The following is a 22396-nucleotide window of genomic DNA, read 5'->3' as shown; positions in this document are numbered from 1 at the left end:
TACACTAGTTTTGGAACCGAACTTGTGATTTAAGGAACCCAATCAAACCATATGGCTTGAATAAGATTTGCATAACATTCATATATAAAGCATTGAATCTCATTTAGAATAGGTGGACTTTTTATTGGCGTTTAAACTTGGAACCTAAAAGCTTATTATGAAGAACACTCTGATTCAATTCGAAACATGTTTTGCTTCAGGTGCTTGCAAAAATTTAATTTTAGTGTCTGTCTAGCCTAACTGGAGCAAAAACATTCCCTGTATCCTTACACCAAACGGTCTCTTGTTTCATTATTGTTTGTGATTGATCATGGATTGGAATATTTTTATTTCCATGGAGGGGTTGAACAAAATTAAATCCAAAGTATGTTGTAGGGCAATTTATGCCCAACAAGCCTATTAGCTTAGTGGCCTATAACAACCTATCTTCCTTAAAAGTTGTGTTTTCTAAGCTGATTCTTCTTATTCTCATTGAATAATTCAGGAAGCTTTTGGAATTCTCATGGAGGCAGTATTAGTTTCCACAGTGCCTAGAACCACCATTGGAGACGACTTCAATTCTAATCAGAGGAACCATGGACTGTGTTACAAGTCGATTCATAGACAAATTTTCGTCTCTAAAATGAGTTGGAAAACAACGTAATTTCATTTGTTTCCATGGGACATCATATGCCCCATTGTTGTTTTTATATGTTTGCTATTAGATTCAAAATGATTCGATTCATTCAACAACTGCGAATATAAAGAATTATCAAGTCAATAATTTGGCGGTTGTCTGATTCAGATCACTCAGTAAGAAAAAGAAAAAACAGTAACAGCAGAAAGTGTGACTTAAACCATTTCCTAGTATATACTTAAATGATTTCCCAGATTTCTATTCTAACCCTTTGCACATTGCAAATATAAGTTCAGTAATCTGATGAGTGCGAACTTTTCATAGGTCAGACTAGGAATCGATCAGCAATGACGTGAATTTCAGACTTTTCTATGATTTTGCACACCCAACTAACATACACCAAGAGATTCCTAGTTGCCAACAACTTGTAGCCACACCTTTTGGACTCTTAAAATGAACCTTATTATTCATTCCAAAAGAATCTAAGTGACAGCCGCAGTAAAAAAAATCAGATTCAAAGCCACAATTTCGGATTGCTTCAATGCACTCAAAAATCTTGAAGTGTATCCACCATAGATTATGCTTCATGTCAGCTTCAGATTGCCGTCTCGATTCCCATTGAATAAGTTCATAATCTCAATTAAAATTGATATGGGTTGAATGCAGCATCATTTATGATTGATATGGTGTTTGAATGGCCTACCCTGTCAAGTACTGATTCCTCTGTAAGAGGATAAAACAATGAAAAGAGGCAAGTAATGTGACAACAAAAAAAAGCATGCGTCTATTACTCCATACCCATAATACAAGTGTGTGATCTTGGCAACTTGTTAAGATGATAAAACCACAAAATTCCAAGACCATATAGCTTAGCATTTACAACATACTATGATAGAACTCAAAAGTATACATTATTGTTAGGCAATAGGAGAACTTAAGTTCTCACTTAAAACACACAAACAACGTACCCAAGTCCCAATAAACTAAGGAAGGTACAAAGTTGTGAGCGGGTCTCTAAATAAAAGAGAAATGCTAAGTGTAGTCGCGACCGTGAACTCCTTTAAATAACATAATCGGACCATTCCGCGTACGAAGTATGGTCCATGGTCAAACCCGGGATCTTATTAAGCTTTCCTCCAATCAACCTAGCCGGGTTCCCAACTGCAGTGGTCCTTGATGGCACTTCCTTCAACACAACTGAGCAAGCACCAATTTTAGCCCCATCACCAATCCTAACATTGCCCAAAACACAAGTCCCTGCCCCTATTAAAACCCCATCACCAATTTTAGGATGCCTATCCCCCCAAGTCTTGCCAGTCCCACCCAATGTCACATTATGCAAAATTGACACATTATCTCCGATGACAGCCGTCTCCCCGACCACAACTCCGGTGGCATGATCGAGCAATATCCCCCGTCCGATCCTCGCCCCGGGATGGATGTCCACTGCAAAAACCTCAGACACCCTGTTCTGAATGAGCAGAGCCAAGGTTCTCCTACCTTGTGACCACAGCTTATGTGCCACCCTATGAGCTTGGCATGCAAGAAAGCCCTTGAAATTCAAGAAAGAGTGGACATAGCTAATACAGGCAGGGTCTCTCTCTCTCATAGCCCTCAGATCATCTCCAACGGCTCTCATGATTTTTTGATCCTCTGCGAACACACCCAGGAAAATATCACAGAGGGTAGTAGTAGGAAGACTGGAATTGCTCAATTTCATTGAGAGGTGATTGGCGAGAGCGCTTTCTAGGGAGTTGTGGGACAGGATTGAACTGAAATAGAAGCTTGACAATATGGGTTCTTGTTCAACGTCTGATCGAGCTTCATCTCTCATTTTCAGCCACAGATCATCTTGATCCACGGTGTCAATGGCTTTACGTGAAGGGATTGTTTTTGGGTGAATTTTGGTGATGGATGAAACAAGCCCGGGGATGTCTATGCAGAATTTTGCGTAATTGTAGACATCATCGATTTGGGACCTGTTTGGGTCGAAGGAAAGTGGGTTGGTCTGGACGTTGTCTGTTCCCGAGGAGTGAATACAAGCGGCCATTGAATGGGAGAGTTTGCTACGTTTGGAGTGAGAAAATTGGTTGCTCCGGTATGATTGATGGGCCAAGAAAATAAGTGGACATAGAATATAGCGGGGTGTGGGAATGATATGGGGTTGAGGAGGGGAGAGAGTTATATAGAGGGAAAGGAAGGTGGATAGGGGTGTAACCAAACACATTTGAAGGTTCATTCTGGGAATTTTCCGTCTAGAAGTGTTGGTCCCACAGCACCTTTTGGAGTGGCAAAATACGGACAAATCAAGTTGGTTTGAAATATAAATGTCGTATGGATAAACCTTTTTTAAAATGAATTAAAAAGTGGATTTGAAGAACAGAGGATCATTTATTGGATGCATCCAAGTGAGATTCATCTGAATCTTATTAAAATTATATATTTTTTGCTTTTTTAGTCGGCTTATTTTACCCAGCACGTTTCTTACCTCATTATTATTATTATTATTATTATTATTATTATTATTGTTATTATTATTATTATTATTATTACAAATTTACAATTCTTGATTTCTTAAGAGAATGAATTAGTTAATAATTTCTTACATTTGAACTATAAAAATGCATATGTTTTGGAAGAAGGAAATATCAAAAATTTTATGAATATCAAGATATCTATAATTGGAGTTTGGATTTGAGTATACGAAATCAATTATTGAATAATTTAAAATTCACATGGTTGAGATATGATGAGAAGTACAAATCGACATATACAAAGAAACTTCGATGAGATAGGTATGGAGAAAGAGAGAGAGAAAAAGAAAGGGAAGACCATAATTAGTTAACAAAAGAAAATTAATTTTTTTTGTTTTTTAGGTAATAAAATAAAATGAAATGAAGTGATATTAGCACAAGCGATGTGACATGACAACGACGGTAACTCAACATCATGATTGAATACGCGACTTGCTTTTTTACTGTATTGATGAATTTCTTCATTTCTTTTTCTTTTTCTTTTTCTTTTTCCCAGATAAGGAAGTTCTCCTCAATTTTTAAAATTGGAACTTTTGTCTAATCGGTAATCACATGACAAAATTTTGTTATTGTTAAGAAGGCCTCACTTAGTGGTTCTCCAAAATAACCTCCGTGATTTCAATAACGAAAGAACAAAATTAGCTAATAAATAGGATTAAAATCATAAAACTCTTTTATTATTTTTAAAATTTATCAACTAATTTTTTAAATTAAAGAAATTATCATATTATCTCTTAATTTTTTTAAAATTCTTTCATGTCACCCCTTTTTCGTTAGTTTCCCGTCTAAAACTAATGGGATCATATCACATGACCATTACGTACAAAAGTTGCATCATTTTGCTAACCAAAATAACTTTGTAATTCATAAATTACCTTTCTAACACTGTAATGTCACTTTAATAAAATATTAATATACTATTAAGGGCATTATTGTCATTTCGCAACAACTTAACCATTCTGACCGGGAAAGAGGGTAACGTAATAGTTTTTGTTAGTTCAGGGAGTTATTTGATAATTGATGATTTTTTTAAAACAAGAGGGGGGTTTTATGATTTTAGTCCTAATAAATAAGAAAATTTTCATTATGGTAAATCACATTCAAAATTCATCTGGTCTAATTTACCATTTTTTCGATTTTGAAATTTAAGATCATACATTTATTTGTAATTGGATCACATCGGGGAAGGAATCACTTATCGGTAAGTAAATAACTATTGCCCCTAAATGAATACTTGTATCTTTTAATTGTATTTGTTTGGAGATTTCATATTAATTATTTACGTATTGGCATTAGTGGACAAAAGGAACTGCGGGATTGAATAATACAAAATCACATGAAAATAGATGTATTTACAACTAATAATTCATTTTTGATGAGCTCCCAGGGATATAGCGGCGTTGGTAGGAATCAGGGAGGTAAGTCATTAAGATCTCGTTTTTTAACCGCCTTTCTGACTTAAATAGTGCGTATGTTGTGAGGCCGATACATGTGCTCTAAAAAAAATAATAATAATAATTTTTAGTAGGATGGATGAAAAAGTAGGTGAAAAGGTAGATACAAGACTATATTTAATTGCCCCTGGGGGCTTGGATGAGTTGGTAAAGAGAGGGCTTTGGCTATCACTAGACCAGGGTTTGAGTCTTCCCACCTCCTTTTATTACTTTCGACTTAATTTGTTGCTTACAATTTGGAGCCGGCATCGGCAGCGGGGGGTTTATCTGGTAGCTACAAGTCCAAATGACGGGTAGTTGCAATGGTTCCCGCGTCGTCAAAAAAAAAAAATAAATAAAAATAAAAAAAAAAATAAAAAAAAAAGACTACATTTAAATAGATGAAAATAATAACAAAAGAAATGAAAGGAAAAGTGAGGTGAATGAAATGAAAATTAATTTTCTAACATAAAACTTGCTAAAAAATATATGTACCTATCCAAATTACCCTTATTTTATAAAATATTATAATATAAAAATAAACTTGTGCTTCACCGATTTATTGTTTAGCTAATTTTTATTTCCTTATTTTAATGTCTAATTGAACTTTAATGAAGTCTATGAATAAAAATCTATACAAGTTGAGAAATTTTATATTTCAATGATTTTGTGAAATTTGAATGAATGAACTTGAGTATAATGTTGTCAATAACTAAAGAATTAATTAATATTAATATTAATATTAATATTAATATATATATATATATATATATATATATATATATATATATATATATAAAGGATGAAGTTTTCAAGTTAATTAAAACCTTATAAACTATTAATTATTTGATTTTTCATATACAATGAAAAACAACCGCACATTGGGAATGGAGTTAAGAAGTTACCACAAAAACAATGAAATTGTTGTTAGGTAAAAAATTAATATAAAATAATGAAGTTTTTATTAGGTAAATTAGGAAAGTAAAATAAAAAGACACTACTTTCACACAAAAATAAAATATTCCCATATTTTGTGCCAAAAAAGTTTTGGGCGTTCAAATGTTCCATAACCAGTTGCAAGAGTTCTAAATTTTTCCATTGTCGAAAAAATTTCTATGTTTAGTATTAATAGGACTTAAACTTATTTACCGAAGGTAGACATTAATTTTTGGCATTTCAGGAAGTGATTATTCTGAAATTCAAAATTTTCAACTCCAGCTTAACCCAAATTAGAGAATTATATTTTATAAACAAGGAAGCCAAATCTCTCTCCCGAGTCATGTATATGTCAATCTTGCAATTTAAATTTAGCCACATCGTGTTAATATCCATCACTTACGAATTGAATTTTCACAGGCTGAATTTGTACCGCATGAGAGATTTGACTGGAGAGGTTACATCTCTGCAATTTATATAACTTTTTTCTTAAAAATAATATTTTAATCAATGTTTTATTCAAAACAAAATTTCGTGATTTTAAAACTTTCATGTTTCATTTGTAAGAAATTAAAAAAAAAAAAAAAAAAAATTGAATGGAAATGAGAGAAAAAGGGATAGATTACACATTCATATAAAAGAAATTGTTTCATTTTCTCTTTTTATTCAGTTGAATGGAAGAGAAAAGAATTTACTTTGTTTGTTAAGATAGAAAGGAAGAGAGAATTTTAATTTTAAAAATACAGTATTTGTATAATTTAAAATAATAGTAATTTAAAATTTTTATAATAATTTCACTTTTTCACTCTTTTTTCTATTCATTTTCTCACTTTTTTTTGTCCATATTTAGAGAAGTGAAAATTTGTAACATAAGAAAAATTAAAAAAATTATTCATATATTCTTTTAAAAAAATAAATTATTGATTCATTCTTACACTTCTTCCTTCTTACCTAACAAAATATTAAGAAATTCTTTTGGAAAATAATATTTAATTTTTTTTAAATTAAAAATAACAACTACTATGATGGTGGGACTGTATTTTAATGCATTTGTACAATGTAGTCAAATATTTTGGGCTGGAAAATGGGGGACCAAGCAATATGTAATTAATTGATTCCGTGAAGAATGCGTCGCATTTTGACTGGGGGGATGTGACAGAATGAGGCTCTTTGTTGCCACAGAAAGTAAACGACAAACTTTAGCTTAGCCTGACACGAGCTGGGATTTCTTCGGTGCACATCAGCGTAGGATAAAATCCAAATCAGACGATCGATATGCATTAGATCAGTACGTAGATTATTTAAGCCACGTGTCACAGCTGTGCAACACAAGTGTGCTATAGTTTGCGTGTAGACGATGTAGAGTATGATATGATATTCTCTATGAAACGAAGGTTTGACTAGAAACATAAAAAAGTGAACACGTGGGGATCAAATTTCCCTCCGGCACGAAATGTCTAGGGTACTCCGCGGCACAAACATCGCACGCCATTTCATCCACTTATTCAAATAACGTGGAATTTAAAAATAAAATTTTAATTATTTTAATATAAGAAGAATTCATTATTGGTGACTTTTCACCATTTAAATGGTGTGATCTCCTTATTAAAGTAGTAAAAATTCGAAATAAATAGATTCAATTGTGCAGGGATGTACTGGAGAAGATTTGTTTTCACTATTACAATTCTCAGTGCACTAGAAGACAGGGAAGATGGATCCTACCCAATTTTAGACGACCCACCTTTCTATGGCATGCTACTAATTTTCTCTATCGACATGGAAGAACACACCCCCAGTAGGGCCACTATCCCAACTTTAATTCATTTCATTAGGTAACATGTCCTTTCACAAAAAGATATTCATTTGTTTTCATTAGATACATTACTGTCATTTGTATTATACACATGCTAACGACTATATAATACACGCGACCATAAACAAAACAATTATAATATGTTCGTTACACGATGTATTAAACACATTGTATATTTTTTTCCTTTCCAGCCACGTGTATTCCTTTTTTTTAGTTACACTTGGGTATTTGGACATGATTTGTTTTAGTGGTTGTTTCAAATTGACAATTCATTCAAGGGGAAAAACATCATATTGCCTTTCACTCATGTTTGTTGAATGTACTAAGATTTGCGTTCGTAAGGGGTGATATATGTATTCTTATTTTGTAATGGTATTTTTTTGCTAGAAAAAAAAAAAAAAACAAAGGGTTAAAACATTAATCTCTTGTAAAATTTGGACAAATTACAAAAATAAACCGCTCAGGGTTATTATTTTGACATTCCCTAAATTCATTACCTAACAATCGAAAAATGACTTTGAGTTTGAAAGTTAATAATACCTTTATATTATTTTGTCATTTTATAACAATACATAAAGATTATATGTCTTTTCATACAAGAGAAATCAAAATACGTTATTTTATAAAATTTGGTCATTTTATAATAATACATAAAGATTATATGTCTTTTCATACAAGAGAAATCAAAATACGTTATTTTATAAAATTTGATTAATAGGTTGTTTTTAAAGAAAGCAACAAGAATGTCGTTGAGCACACACAATAAATATGTGAGATGATTAAAATAATAAATATTGATCTATTTATGTATAATTTGTCCAAATTTAAAATATTAATCAGTTTAATTTACCCATGATCAATTAATTAAGAATCATTAAACACAAGAAGTATATCTCACATGGTATTATTTTTTTCACTTCACATGGTATATATATATAAATTAAACTTTTATAATCCCTTAGGCACGAGACCAATGTTATAAAATAATCACGTGGTTAAAACTTTGAAAAATCTTAAGAGTAAGCTATATCGTGAATCACACTAGTGGAATAGAGTAATTTATTAAGAACCAATATATATATATATAATGTAAACATTGAAAAGGTCATAACTCAAATTTGAAACAAGTTATCGTTTCCTTCTCGTTTTTGGTTTCATCAGCATTTTGAGTCTGAATTGCAAATACATTTTGACTAGGGTTTTTGAAAATGAATCCATATGGAGTTTTATTACCACATGGTTTGCTCAAATTAAAAAAAAAAGAAAAAAAGAAAAAAAAAAAATGTAGTATGAAGTTATATTAATATGCATATCGTTGTAACAAGGAAACAGCCAAGGCAATTCCACTTTGGTTTGCCCATTGGATTGGCACATGGAATTGATGGATTTTAAAACACGGAAAAATCAGAGGCATGGGGACACAAATGATGATGATAATTTTAAAATAACGCCGCCTCAACTCAAACAAATGATGATGATAATTTCTAATATTAATTACTACATATTTGGGCATTCCATATCATCACCTTGTCATCCTAATTCCTACATGCATGATGATGATGATGATGATATTATCAATCCAGAAACCAGATGTCATTACAAGAAAGAGCAGACATTGAAAAGTCTGTAACGGCTATCTTCCGATGATGTAGATGATGATGTTTTTTGGGGGTAAAAATGTAAATGATGATGTTATATACTTATATCACCCTTGCAGACATTTTTTTTAATTATTTTATCATGAATTCCACAATAAATAGAATGAAGGGAAAATGTGTACAAAATAAATACACCAAATTCTTCATTTGTCATTATCCTTTTATCTAAAAAGGAGAGATATTCACTTCAAAAAAAAAAAAAAAATTGACCAACCGCGAATCGTTGTAGTAGTATGTGGTTGCACTTGCAACTTGGGTAGGTCTGTCTACTTTCCCAAAAAAGGAAAAAACTTGTGGGTAGGTCTGTTCAAATCCAACTTGGGCTTTGGGCACCTCTTTTGTTGCTTAGACTTGGGATTGAAAAAATTTCAACTTTATCTTCCCCGCAAAAATTTAAAGCAATCGTTACCAACTACAATTTGCCCAACACTATCACAATCATTTGTGTTATTATTAGAATATAATTAGTAACCTATGTTTAACCTGTAACAACCTAAACCTAATCTCATTAACTTGTCATTAATCTAAGTCCAATGTATAGGAACTCAAAAATGTAAACTCAAGTGTGTGAGTAGGATTTTTTTTATTTTATTTTTTTCTTCACGTATGGGGTATCTCCACACTTTACAGATGTGACACTAATCTACCTTTGGTCACACAAAACACACCACAAGTCGCGTGTAGTGTGCAAGACCGCCCAAATTTAGGACTCAGCTTAACCTAACCTATGTGGTACCCCACGGAATTTGTTTTCCCAAATACTCGAATCTAAGACCTGATACTTCACGAGGTACCAGGACTTGAGTTCTCACTCGCTAGACCAACCCCGCAAAGGTAAGGGTGTACTAAGCTGAGCCAACCTAACATTTTACATTCTTAGACAATCATTTTTGCACAAATGTTAGGCCTGTTTGAAAATTTCAAATTAAATTTAATTAAGGTTGAGCTCAATTCGAAGGGTCAATTACCCAATCCCACATTGAATTTAAAATGAACTCTATATATTTATAATATTAAACATGTTTTATATATATTTATTATTTATAAATCGTGATCAATTTAATTAAGATTGTAGTAGTATGGTTTGCACTTGCAACTTGGGAAGGTATGTCCAAACCCAACTTGGGCAGTTGCTTTGACTTTCGAAAAAATTTCAACTTTATCTTAATAGGATTAGGGTCCTGCAAAAATTTTAAGCTATCTGAAGTACGGAACCCAACTCGAATTTGACCAAATATTAGTAACCTATGTTAAACGTGAAATTAATATACCAAATAAATCTGAACTCAAAAATTCTTATATTAATTTCTGGGTGGGCCAACCTTAATCTAACCTAAGTCCAACTGGAGTCCAACCCCTACTATTTCAAGTTCTTGGACTATCATTTCTATGTTAGACTGTTAGTGTTAGGCCTGAAGTGTCAACAATCCAATCCCAATTCAACCTCTTATTTTAACATGAACTCTATATTTGTATAGCTTATAAACATGTTATATGTACTCGTAACCGTGATCAATTATTATTATTATTATTATTTTGTCTCTGTCTTTTCAAAATCTTTATTTATTGCATGTTAATTATTTGGAAAATGGTTTTTTTTCTTCAATTTATATGTATCTATATTCAAATTTATAGAATTTCTTTCGAGTATCAAAAAGTATGAGACTAACCCAAGATGAACCTAATTTTTAATATGAATTTTCTAACTTGAGTTTAATTTATTTAACATGAGTCGGACTCTTGACTGAAATATTTGAGTTGAAGGTTTTATACCTTTGGTTGAATTGATACTTCAAAGTTAACTTGATGGTGTTGGGATGGAGTCTTAAAGGTTGAGATTTAGTTAAGCTCAAAATCGACCTTACACATGCAATTGCTAAGTTGAGCTCAGAATCAGACTTGCGCGTACACTCAATAAAACTTGAACATTCAACCTCTTTTGTAGAAAGAGAAATTATAACATCTCCTCATGTCTATTGATATTAAACTACTAGCATTTTTCTTGTGCTTGTGTAATACTCCTTCGGTTTCAAAATAAGTGTCTACATTGGGACAAAGGGCGTAAAATATGTTTAGGTGCCCATTTGTCACTGCCTCATTTGGCTGTCCCTCTCATTTTTTCACAGTCTGGTTACCTCATCAGCAACCCCATGAGGCGAACAGTGAATTAAAACGCGCCAGTTTTTAAAAGAAGCTCTGTTATCCTAATTCACGCTCACCCACAAATCGTGACCTGCACGATCAAATCAATGAGTCTCCTCTCTCGAGCTCACTCCCAACTTCTCTACACGCGCTTCAAAAGAAAGTGATCCAAAACCTAAAGAAAGAGATCGAAGGAGTTACTGTATGAGCTGGAGAAGCATGTATAACCGTTGTACATCTCTTGGAGTTTCATAACTACTTCTTAACAAACCACCTTCTCCATATCATCATATACACATACATATATATATATATATATAGCCAAATCTCAGAAACCTCCAATAATTAAGAACCATCTTTATATGTTACTACTCTAAGCATCAAAAATCTCATGACTGCCCATTTCTTTCACTACCCAATTCTTTAAAGCTTAAAGTAATGAAGCCAATCTTTGTATGTGTTTTTGTGTGCTATAATAGTTATATATACAGTGCTATATCAACCCATCTCAAACGTTCAGTCTCACAAAGACTACAAGAGACACTACATTACGCTCCTATATTTATTACCTTCACCTCTTTCTCGCCTCATCCACTACCCCTTTTTGATCAATTCCATTAATCCTTGCAATTTCAGATATACCCACAAACATATCGTCACAGAAAATTGCAATTTCAAAGATAGCCACATGAATTTTGGTCTTGTTGGTGTTGTTATCTTGGTGTTTTTGGGTGGAATTGGAGAGGGTTTTGCGGAATTTGAAGAGACTGGTGTGAGGAATTATATTACTTGGGATGATATGAAGGTGGATTCAGATAAGGAGAGCTTGGATTTCAGAGATGAACGTAATGTGAGTCGGATAATTGTGGTTGATAAGAATGGCAGAGCTGATTCCATTACAGTTCAAGGTGCAATTGATTTGGTTCCTCATAATAATTCTCAGAGAGTCAAAATTTACATTCGTCCGGGAATTTACAGGTCTGTGTGTAACTCTCTCTCTCTCTCTCTGTGCATATATATATATATATATATATATATATATATATATATATATATGAGATTGACCACTATTTGTATAGACTTCTCTCTCTCTATATGTGTGTGTATAACTTCTTCCGTCAATCGAGAAGCAACCCAGAAGTTAATTTCATGTTTGCAGTTACTTTTTCATTTTTTTTTCTCGGGCTGGTGTAAACCAAAATGTCGCGACGTGGGTACTGAAAGAAGTTGAATGCGTTGGCACTATGCCCTCTCTCTCTCTCTCACACACACACAGTCATTTCTCTCGTTGTACAGTAATGGCTTTGGTACTTATTTGTTGAATCTATGACCAATTGTAGAACTTGTATCATCTTTGATTCTATTTTTTCACTTACCCATTTGAATTTCCTCATCTAAACGAGTTGCTTGCTTACTATGCAGAGAAAAAGTATTTGTTCCATTCTCCAAACCATACATTTCATTCATTGGAGATCAAAATCGAACATCGGACACCATTATTACTTGGAACAACAAAGCCTCTGATAAAGACGATCATGGGTGTGAATTAGGAACCTATAGATCAGCTTCAGTCTCCATAGAATCCGATTACTTCTGCGCAACCGGGATCACTTTCGAGGTACTAATTAATTAATCTGTTAAATATACATTAATATAAGAACAATCCCAATTTCACAAATTGATTGTCATTCAACGTGTCCAATAATTTTCAGTGATATATATAAATATATGGTATGTTAATTGTTGTGGCATTTGCAGAATTCAGTAGTTGCAGTGCCTGGAGGGTATGGAATGCAAGCAGTGGCATTGAGAATATCTGGCGATAAAGCAATGTTCTATAGAGTTAGAGTTTTGGGGACACAGGACACACTCTTGGATGACACTGGGTCCCACTATTTTTACCAGTCTTACATTCAAGGGTCTGTGGATTTCATATTTGGCAATTCAAGATCACTGTATCAGGCATGAACCAACCATTACTAGTCTAGTACTATGATCATGATTCATGAATTAGCTGGCATTCTATAATGTTATTTGAAATTGGTGTGTTGGAGCAGGAATGTGTTCTTCACTCGATAGCCGAAAGATTCGGAGCAATCGCAGCTCATCACAGGGATTCAGCAGAGGATGATACTGGTTTTTCTTTTATAGACTGTAAAATAAATGGAAGTGGCATGGTGTACTTGGGAAGAGCTTGGGGAAACTATTCGCGAGCGATTTATTCGTTCTGTGACATTGATAATATCATAACTCCATCGGGATGGAGTGATTGGAACCACCCATCCAGGCAAATGTATGCTGCTTTCTCTAGCTCATGTTAGTAGTACATTGTGTTAAAATGTAGTATAATGAATGATGGTTTTTGAGAAATTAACTTCATTTTGCATCCACAGGACTGCAGTGTTTGGGGAATACAAGTGCAGGGGCAGAGGAGCTAATGGAAGGAATAGGGTGTCATGGGCAAAGTCTTTTAGTCACGACGAAATCTCACCTTTTCTGGATATGAAATTCATAGGTGGAGAGCAATGGTTGAAATTATAGTATCATCTTTGAGTGTTATTTCCGTATTTAATTTCATTCTTGTGCACGCGAGCAGCAATGGCAGGGATGCACTCCTCCAAATCTGGCATGCACCATGAAATTTTGGGTGTTTTTTTTTTTCCCCCTCTTGTGTGACCAGAAATGAGTGTGAGGGTTATTAATTCATGATAAAGATGATGAGAACGGTGTTACGTGTATTGGCATTATAGTGAAATACAGAGTGTGTATACATTGTTTTCGCTTAGATTACAGCAAATAAGATATGATGACAAGTACTTACAGAAAAGGTGCGTTGTCACACCATTGGCATGGCATGTATTGGAACCCCAGGAGGGTGTAACATGTGAGCTTTTGTGCTCTCACTTGTGATGAGTTGTTGCGAGCTACTTGTGACCAATTGAAGTTTGGTCAATTATTAGGCAAGATAAATCATCCACTGTTCTAAAAGGAAAGGAAAATATGTCATTAGTAGAACGGAGTTGAGCATGCACCGGGTCGTGGTACTTGGTGGTTGGGTTGCGAGCCCGAGTTACCCTCCCTCTGTAACAAAGAAAATAAGGAGTTGAAAAAGGAGGTGAGGATGTTAAGATAGTCCAAATGAAACAAGAAAGTGGTAATAAAAGTGTCCAAAGGTAGCATTAAGTTGATTTTCATCCCATTCTTCTAAAGAATCAGTTGAGAACAGAATCCACTAACAACTGTTCTTTTGGGGTTTTTAGACCCTTGCCCTCCAAAATCATTTTAGTTATATGAATCAAAGTTGTTCCTGTTGGATTAGTTTTGTTCTGAAATATTTTTATTATTTATTTTTCTCTTTTCCGCTTATTCTAGAGCCATATGTCACGGACTTGAACCTTTCCAAGCTCCCGTGCGACCTTAGACACTTTCAAGCCCCCTTGAAGCGCTAAGTCAGCCTACCCAAGTGTGCTAGCTTAGTGAAGACTAAGGCTAGACAAGTGTTTTGCTTACTTAGGTGTGTAGGAAGAGGTTAGGCAAGTGAGTAAGAGAGTTTGGGAATGTATAGAACTTGTATTGCTTGAGAGGAGAGATTACAACTTGGTTGCTTGGTAAGGAGCAAATGAACTCCCACCTCCTATTGATAGGCCTTTGGCCTTACAAGAACATTTTAGATGTATACAAATGTGTGGCCTAGATTAAGTGTCTAGAACCCTGCAAAGAAATATCTATACAATTCTAGAACCATGTACAATGTTCAAGACAAGTCTAGAGAATTCTATACAACTCTAAACAAGTCTAGAGAATTCTATACAACTCTAGACAAGTCTAGAAAAGGCTAGACAACTCCACACTAATCTAGAGAATTCCGAAAAGTTTCATACTTGTGTAGAGAAGTCTAGAAAGCTCCGGTCCATGCAAGCTCCATGTCATCGTCTGCTGGGCGTCTGCGTGGCGCCTCTGTGGCGTAGCCTCTTGGTTGCGGGGCGTGACATTCTCCCCCACCTAAGCTCGCGACGCCTTCGTCGCGTCTTCTTGCTTGAACCGCTGGATATGCTCCGCGAACTGCCAAAGTGTATCCTCGTGTTCCCAGCTCGCCTCGCTATCTGGCAGGTTCTTCCATTTTACTAAGTACTCTGTATACTTGGGCACACCTCTCCTGCTCATCACACGATTTGCAAGGATGCAATCAACTTCCTTGTCAAATGATGTGACAATGGCCGTGGGTGCCCTATACGATATGCCCCGAGTAAAGTCTTTCGTGTCTTCATGATAAGGCTTGAGCATGCTGACATGGAAGACTGGGTGTATCTTCAACTTGGGTGGAAGCTCCACCATGTAGGAGACCTTGCCCACCCGCTTGACTGTAATGTCTGTGTCAATATATATATATATGTGCATATGTGTATATATTTGTGTGTGTGGTGTAATTTAAAACAAAAAGAAAAAGGGAAAAGAAAAAGGAAAATGGGTGGGACCCACATGCACTTAAAATGGTCATGAGACCACTTTTTGTTCTGAAATTTTTTTTATTTTCCCGTAAGCTTTTCTCTCTCGTTCAAGAAACTCTCTGTTTTTTTTTTTTTTTTTTTTTTTTTTTTCTTTTTTTGGCTTCAATCTTCAAGGCTTGATTGCTCCCTCATCTCTTAGTATTTTTAAGTGTCGTTTGAGGCAAAACGAAGCCCATGACGAGCTCTACGCATCCATACCATCAATTTCAATTTTTGTGCACCCTTTGGATTTCGAATTCAAGACCTACTTTTAAGGGTTTTGTGCAAATTTGAAGTAGGGGCTCTTAATCCACAAGTTTCTTGCTCCTATGTGAATTACATCTTCTAATTTGATGCTAGACATATTTACTTATGCTAGTTGTAGTTTAAAGAAATTATAGCATGTGTATGTGGTTATGTAAGAACTTGTTTTAAATGTTTTATGTGAAAATTCTTGCTTATGTGATGATTTATATATGTTCGTTGTGCTAGATGCATTGTTGTACAAGAGCATGTTATAATCCTATGAGAAATTCTTGCGAAATTATATCTTGCTTACTTAAATAGAGTTGAATGTGAAATGATGATTAAATTCATGGTATTGATGCACTCATGCACTTACATTGGGCATGAAACGGGAAGAATGAGTTTGAAATGAAAAATGAGATTTTGGGAAAAATGATTTGATGAAACGGTTTTGAAAAACCCGGTCGCCGCGGGGGTACCAAAGGGCCGGAGTGTTAATATAGCCTAGAGGGGACTAGGGAGTCGCCCTAGCGTGGTTGAGCTAGCTGGGCGCCATAATGACGCCGCGGGGGTACCAAGGGTCAGGGACACTAGCCAATCCTCCTCTCGTGTCGCTGCGGGGTCACCAAAGGGCGGGTTATATTAACAGTTTGAAAGTGATGTTTGAGAACAGAAAATGGGGAGTGACATTGGCATGCATTTGCATTTCATGGCATCGTGTGGGTTGTGCTTGAGTTTAGTTGGAATGTTGTATTATTTCCAGACATTGTATGATCCTCATTTCCTATTGGCCTATTCTTTGTATGGATTCACAGGGACACAAGAAAAGTGTTTTAAGCGTCACCTACGGAGCATATTTGCTCACCCTACTATTTATATTATTTTTTTCAGGTCTTGGAAATGAACCGGTGGACGACAATCCACCTCAAGCTTAAAAGTTATTAGAAGGTTGTTTGCTATTTTGTATTTTGACCGTTTTATGTATATTTATAGTTGTGGGGATGTAACTAAGTTAGTATTCATGGCCTTGTAACTTAAGAACGAACTTATCTTTTGTTTAATGTAAATGAAACTAATGGAATTATGGTATTTGTTTCCATGTAATTGTATCATGTAACGTTGTAAGACAAGGACTTTAGATCTTAACCAGGTATTTTGGGACTATAATTATGATAAGTTAGATTAATTGGTGTGTGGATGTACCACCATGAGAGGAACTATGTTGAAGTATAATGAACAGATGAATAGGATGCTGGATAATATTATGTGTTTTGTGTTTTGGGACAGGTTGTTGAAGGCCCATTTTTAGGGGAGGTTATGCCGAATTTTTTTTAAATTTTGGTATCAGCTAGGGTCGTTACATTGACAATGGGAAACGTACCCTCATACCTCCTTACTAGCCCCTTATGCATGCTCCGGAAGGACTTAAACTGTTGGGGTAGTAGCTTAACCATCACCTGGTCTCCCACTATGTACTCCACCCGCCTTCTTTTGGTGTCAGCCCACTTTTTCATCTTCTTTGCCGCCTTGTCAAGGTACGCCCTAGCCAAGTCGAACTGCTCGTGCCACTTCTTGGCAAACTTGTAGGCCGCCGGAGTTTTACCATCACAAGTCGAAGCAATGGCATTGGGTGTCATAGGCTGCCGTCCAGTAACAACCTCAAATGGACTGTAATTGGTAGCCTCACTCCGCTGCAAGTTGTAAGAAAACTGTGCCACCCCAAGGAGTTTGGCCCAATCTCGCTGGTTGGCACTCACATAGTGCCTCAAATAAAGCTCTAGGAGAGCGTTGATGCGCTCCATCTGCCCATTTGATTGGGGGTGGAAACTCGTAGAGAAGTTGAGATCCGTCCCCATCTTCTTGAAGAGCCCCGTCCAAAATCTACCCGTGAAGCGCGGGTCTCTGTCACTGACAATGTTTTGCGAAACTCCCCAAAGCTTAACCACATGGTCAACGAACAACTCTGCTGCCCTCTCTGCTGTGCAGTCTGCTGGTGCGGGTATAAAGGTGGCATACTTGCTGAATCAATCTACTACCACTATAATGCTCCCACAACCTTCTGACTTGGGCAAGCAAGTGATGAAATCCATAGAGACACTCTCCCATGGTCTCTCTGGAATAGGCAATGGCTCCAGTAGGCCTGCAGGATGCTGTTGCTCAATCTTATCTTGTTGGCACACAAGACAAGTCCTCACATATGTCTCCACATCATCGCGCATCCGAGGCTAATAATATGAATCTTCAATGAGTGCTAGTGTGCGCCGCATACCTGGGTGACCAGCCCATTTGGTGTCATGGCACTCCCTTATTAGCTCCTTTCATAAGTTGCCCCACCTGGGCACAAAGAGTCGGTCCCCTGTAGTGAGAAGCAAGTCATCCCTTAGCCAAAAGCGCCGAGTCTTCCCTTCCTTAGCCAACTGAATAAAGCTTTTGGCTAGAGGGTCATGCTTGTGATACCCCTCGGATCCGAGACACGGGTTGATCAGGCCCAGGCCCAAACCCGAGGGAGTATCAAACAATTAATATTTTATAGCGAACACAGAATACAAAATGAATTAAGAAATGAAAGTTTAAAGCTGAAAAGAAACTAAAAGATAATCTTAAATAATTAAATATGTTAAATTTGATAAACCAAATATCCATAATTTGAACAACTCGGGAATCCATCTCTAGTGGACCCCTAATAAAAGTCTCACACTAAATGAAAGTAAAATAAAAGATAAAACCCAAATCCAAGATCTGGAAAGAAACCCTACATCTTTGGTAGAATGGAAGATCGTCTCTGCTCTGCACGAACAAGCTCAAGCCTGGAACTGACGTACACCTGAAAAATAGGAGTGGGTCAGGCCCACGAACAAGTTCTAACCTACTACAATCCAAGCAGAGACTCGATACGCATGTACATACTAAATAGTTCAACAATAACTAATAATCCGTACATAAATATATCCACACTACTGGACTCTCGCTAGGCCATGAAGGGGGTCTCAACCTGGATAGAAGGCATCACACAATACGCACCTGAGTGGGTATGAGTACCTAAACCTAAACAGGGTATACCTCAACCTTCACAGTCAGCTACACATCCAACTGCATATACGCACCCTAACCGTCGACACTGAGACTCAAGCTCATGACACGGTAACATAAAAATATATCTAAACTCCGTTTCTATCCATCCACCAGAAATCCAGTAAGTCACTCGGCGTAGTCAACCGTACCGACTTATATATATAAGGAGGATTGTAGTTTATAACCCGTGCCCTTACTCCAAAATAGGTAGGACTTAGCAATTTGAGCTAATCCAAACCCAGTATGTCACCGTCCCATCCCGGTACATACAATCCAATCCGTCCAATAGTTGATAAAGCATCGATAATTATAACAACAATATCAACAATTCCATACTACACATAATAGAATGCATTAGCAACCATTCTTAAAAATACCAATAATTGATTCACATTGAAAATATAAATATCAATGTCAACTACTCCTTACTATGCATATTGTTGACAAAATAATGACCATATAATTGTCAACACCAACAGTCCAAACTAAACATGTTAGAACAGATTAACAAACATGCTTAAGTAAACCAATTCAGAATCCATAATTTGATCATACAGGGCTTTGTTTACAATGATGACCTATTCCCAGTTTCCATAGAATTAACAGAGCCTAAATAGATATTTTCCCACTCAAATCTATAGCATGCAAAAATAAATATAAGTAATCTATTATACTTATCGTTTCCTGTCCAACAACTTGCCGCACCAACCGTTAAATTTAATCATCAACTAATTTTCAGTGAAATATAAATTTTTAGCGTAGTTTCTATTGTCATGAACATATAATTCGAGTGGACAAGCTCTCACAGAAAATTTCTAATATAATTAAGAAATTAGAAACTCCAAATCTACACAGTCTACAAGACCTTCGTAATTAACTCCATGTAATCCTAATGGTTAACGCTTTGTGTCCAATTTTATATAATCTGGTCTTTGCATATTTATGTTTACCCTAGACCACTCCTAAATCACCCATTACAGTATTCATTCACCAATAAACACATTAAAACAATCACTAGGAAGCCTAATCACTGAAAAAATTTGGAAAAACAACCCACAGAATCAAAACTCACGCATAAACAACCGGGAGCCGGCTCCAGAATATTGGAGCCGCCTCCAATGGCCCTGGAGCCGGCTCCTAGACCATTGGAGCCGCCTCCAGTCCAAGGGGAGCCGGCTCCAATCCAATAGGAGCCGGCTCTCCCCCTCATCTTCTTCGTGTTCTCCTCTCCGGTCGCCGTTTACGCCTCCGACAATTCACAGTAGAGGTTTACAGAGAGTTTCAATTAATCCTAGGAGATTCCAGTCCTTAACTCAGTCCTTATTATGCTACTAATATGGATTAAACCATGAATTAAATAAGACAGTTCAAGGTTAAACAGTTTACAAGTTTTAAACCAAAAATCAGTTTCAGTTACACTCTAAGCATGAAACAGACAACGTCTTTTATTTTTAAACCTGTAATTCATCCTGGAACCATTGAGTATGCAAAGAACACGAGTATAAGGGAGAGAGTAAGGTTAGAACTTGCCTTTTGAGAATTTTGTTAAAATCTCTACGTTGTCTTCTACAATCTCCGGCGACTCCCACTGCAACTTCCTCTGTTCCTCGTTTCTAATTCCACAGACGTGTTTTGGTTGTATTATTTTGTTCCCTAAGCAGACTTATCTTATATATTTATAGGCAACCAAAACCCTAAGTCCAATTATACCTAAAGTCTAAAACGCGGCCCATAAACACAACCTATTTTATTTTAAACCCTGTCGGCTCATTAAATTAAACCTAGACAGAACTGAAACCCTAACCACACTTTTATACCTAGGCACAAATTAAAACATGTAATTACTAATTCAACAATAAAAATTCCAAGTTACTAATTCAATTAAAAAAAATTCCAAGTTAACCGTAAAACAGAAAATAACATACGATTTAGCCAAATAAATAATTAAAACAATTAACTTAAATAATCACAATAATTCAATTAATTAAACCAAAGAAAACACATAAACTAACTAATTAATTCAAGTAACACAAATAAGTCAAGTAAATCAAATAACATATAAAAACATAATTCAAAACAATTAATGAATAAAAACCAATTAATGAACAGAAAACAATTAAACAAAATACCGAGACTATCCGTTTGAAAATTAGGGGTATTACATTCTTCCCCCTAACAAAAGGAATTCCGTCCTCGGAATTCGCTCTTACCTTCTTCCAAAATTTCAGGAAACTGCGAGCGAATGACATCTTCCCGTTCCCAAGTAGACTCAGCCTCATTGTGATGACTCCACTGAACACGAACCAAAGGAATAACCTTATTACGAAGAATCTGATCTCGTCGGTCGACAATACGACACGGTGGCTCTAAATAAGTTGCATCCGGTTGCAACTCAATTTCCCCAACATCGACATGCTGATACCGATCCTCATCTCGCAGAAATTTCCGCAACATGGAAACATGAAACACGTTGTGAACGCGATCCAAAGTATCCGGAAGTGCCAACCGATAAGCGACAGCTCCAACGCGATCCGTAATCATGAATGGACCGACAAACCGCGGAGACAACTTCCCTTTCTTCCCAAAACGCATAACACCCTTCATAGGAGATACTTTAAGAAGAACCTGATCCCCAACTCGAAACTCCAAAGCACGAGTGCGACGATCAGCATAGCTCTTCTGCCTACTTTGGGCAGTACGCATGCGATCTCGAATAAGAGCAATCTTTTCAGAGGTATCCTTGATGAACTCAGGACCTAAGAATCGATTCTCTCCAACCTCCATCTAACAAACAGGTGATCGACACGGTCGACCGTATAACGCCTCAAAAGGTGCCATCCCAATAGTCTTCTGGAAACTATTGTTATAAGCAAACTCCACAAGTGGCAAATATTCCTCCCAGTGGCCCTTGAAATCCAGAACACACGACCGAAGCATATCTTCCATAATCTGATTTACCCTCTCAGTCTGTCCGTCAGTCTGAGGATGATAAGCAGTACTAAGGTGTAACTCCGTACCTAAAGTCTGCTGAAAACTCTTCCAAAATCCAGATACAAAGCTCGAATCCCTGTCCGATATAATAGACAATGGAATGCCATGTAGCTTCACAATCTCTGAAATGTAAAGCCTCGCCAACTGCTCCGAAGTGTAGTCAGTGCAAATAGGCAAGAAATGAGCTGACTTGGTCAACCTATCCACAATGACCCATATGGAATTATGCCCCTTGAAAGAATTTGGCAACCCTTCCACAAAATCCATAGATATGCTCTCCCATTTCCACTCCGGAACTGGTAGTGACTGTAAAGCTCCTGGCGGCCTCTGATGATCAATCTTAACCATCTGACAAGTACTGCACTGAGAAACAAAAAGAGCAATGTCCCTCTTCATACCTGCCCACCAAAATTGCCGCTTCATATCTTGATACATCTTATCGCCTCCTGGATGAACAGAGAACTCAGA

The 22396-nt window shown here is 36.1% G+C and overlaps 2 protein-coding genes across 2 annotated transcripts; one reads left to right on the top strand and one right to left on the bottom strand.

Annotated features, from left to right (window-relative positions):
• Nucleotides 1–1377: 1377 nt before the first annotated feature.
• LOC132308362 (serine acetyltransferase 1, chloroplastic-like) lies at nt 1378–2796 on the bottom strand. The gene has a single exon (XM_059806422.1). The coding sequence runs from the start codon at nt 2664–2666 to the stop codon at nt 1677–1679; it is 990 nt and encodes a 329-aa protein (XP_059662405.1). The 5' UTR covers nt 2667–2796; the 3' UTR covers nt 1378–1676.
• Nucleotides 2797–11820: 9024 nt separating this feature from the next.
• LOC132309922 (pectinesterase QRT1-like) lies at nt 11821–13673 on the top strand. The gene is made up of 5 exons (XM_059808176.1): nt 11821–12110; nt 12555–12750; nt 12891–13094; nt 13190–13425; nt 13526–13673. Exons 1-5 carry the CDS (start codon nt 11821–11823, stop codon nt 13671–13673), a joined length of 1074 nt encoding a protein of 357 aa, XP_059664159.1.
• Nucleotides 13674–22396: the final 8723 nt, after the last annotated feature.

This window comes from Cornus florida, unplaced genomic scaffold, assembly GCF_030987335.1.
Source record: "Cornus florida cultivar Cherokee Brave unplaced genomic scaffold, ASM3098733v1 CherokeeBrave_3.0.0_Hap2_Chr05, whole genome shotgun sequence".
Lineage (NCBI taxonomy): Eukaryota > Viridiplantae > Streptophyta > Magnoliopsida > Cornales > Cornaceae > Cornus > Cornus florida.
The sequence above is the reverse complement of the archived record's forward strand: the minus strand, read 5'-3'. Positions and strand labels throughout refer to the sequence as shown.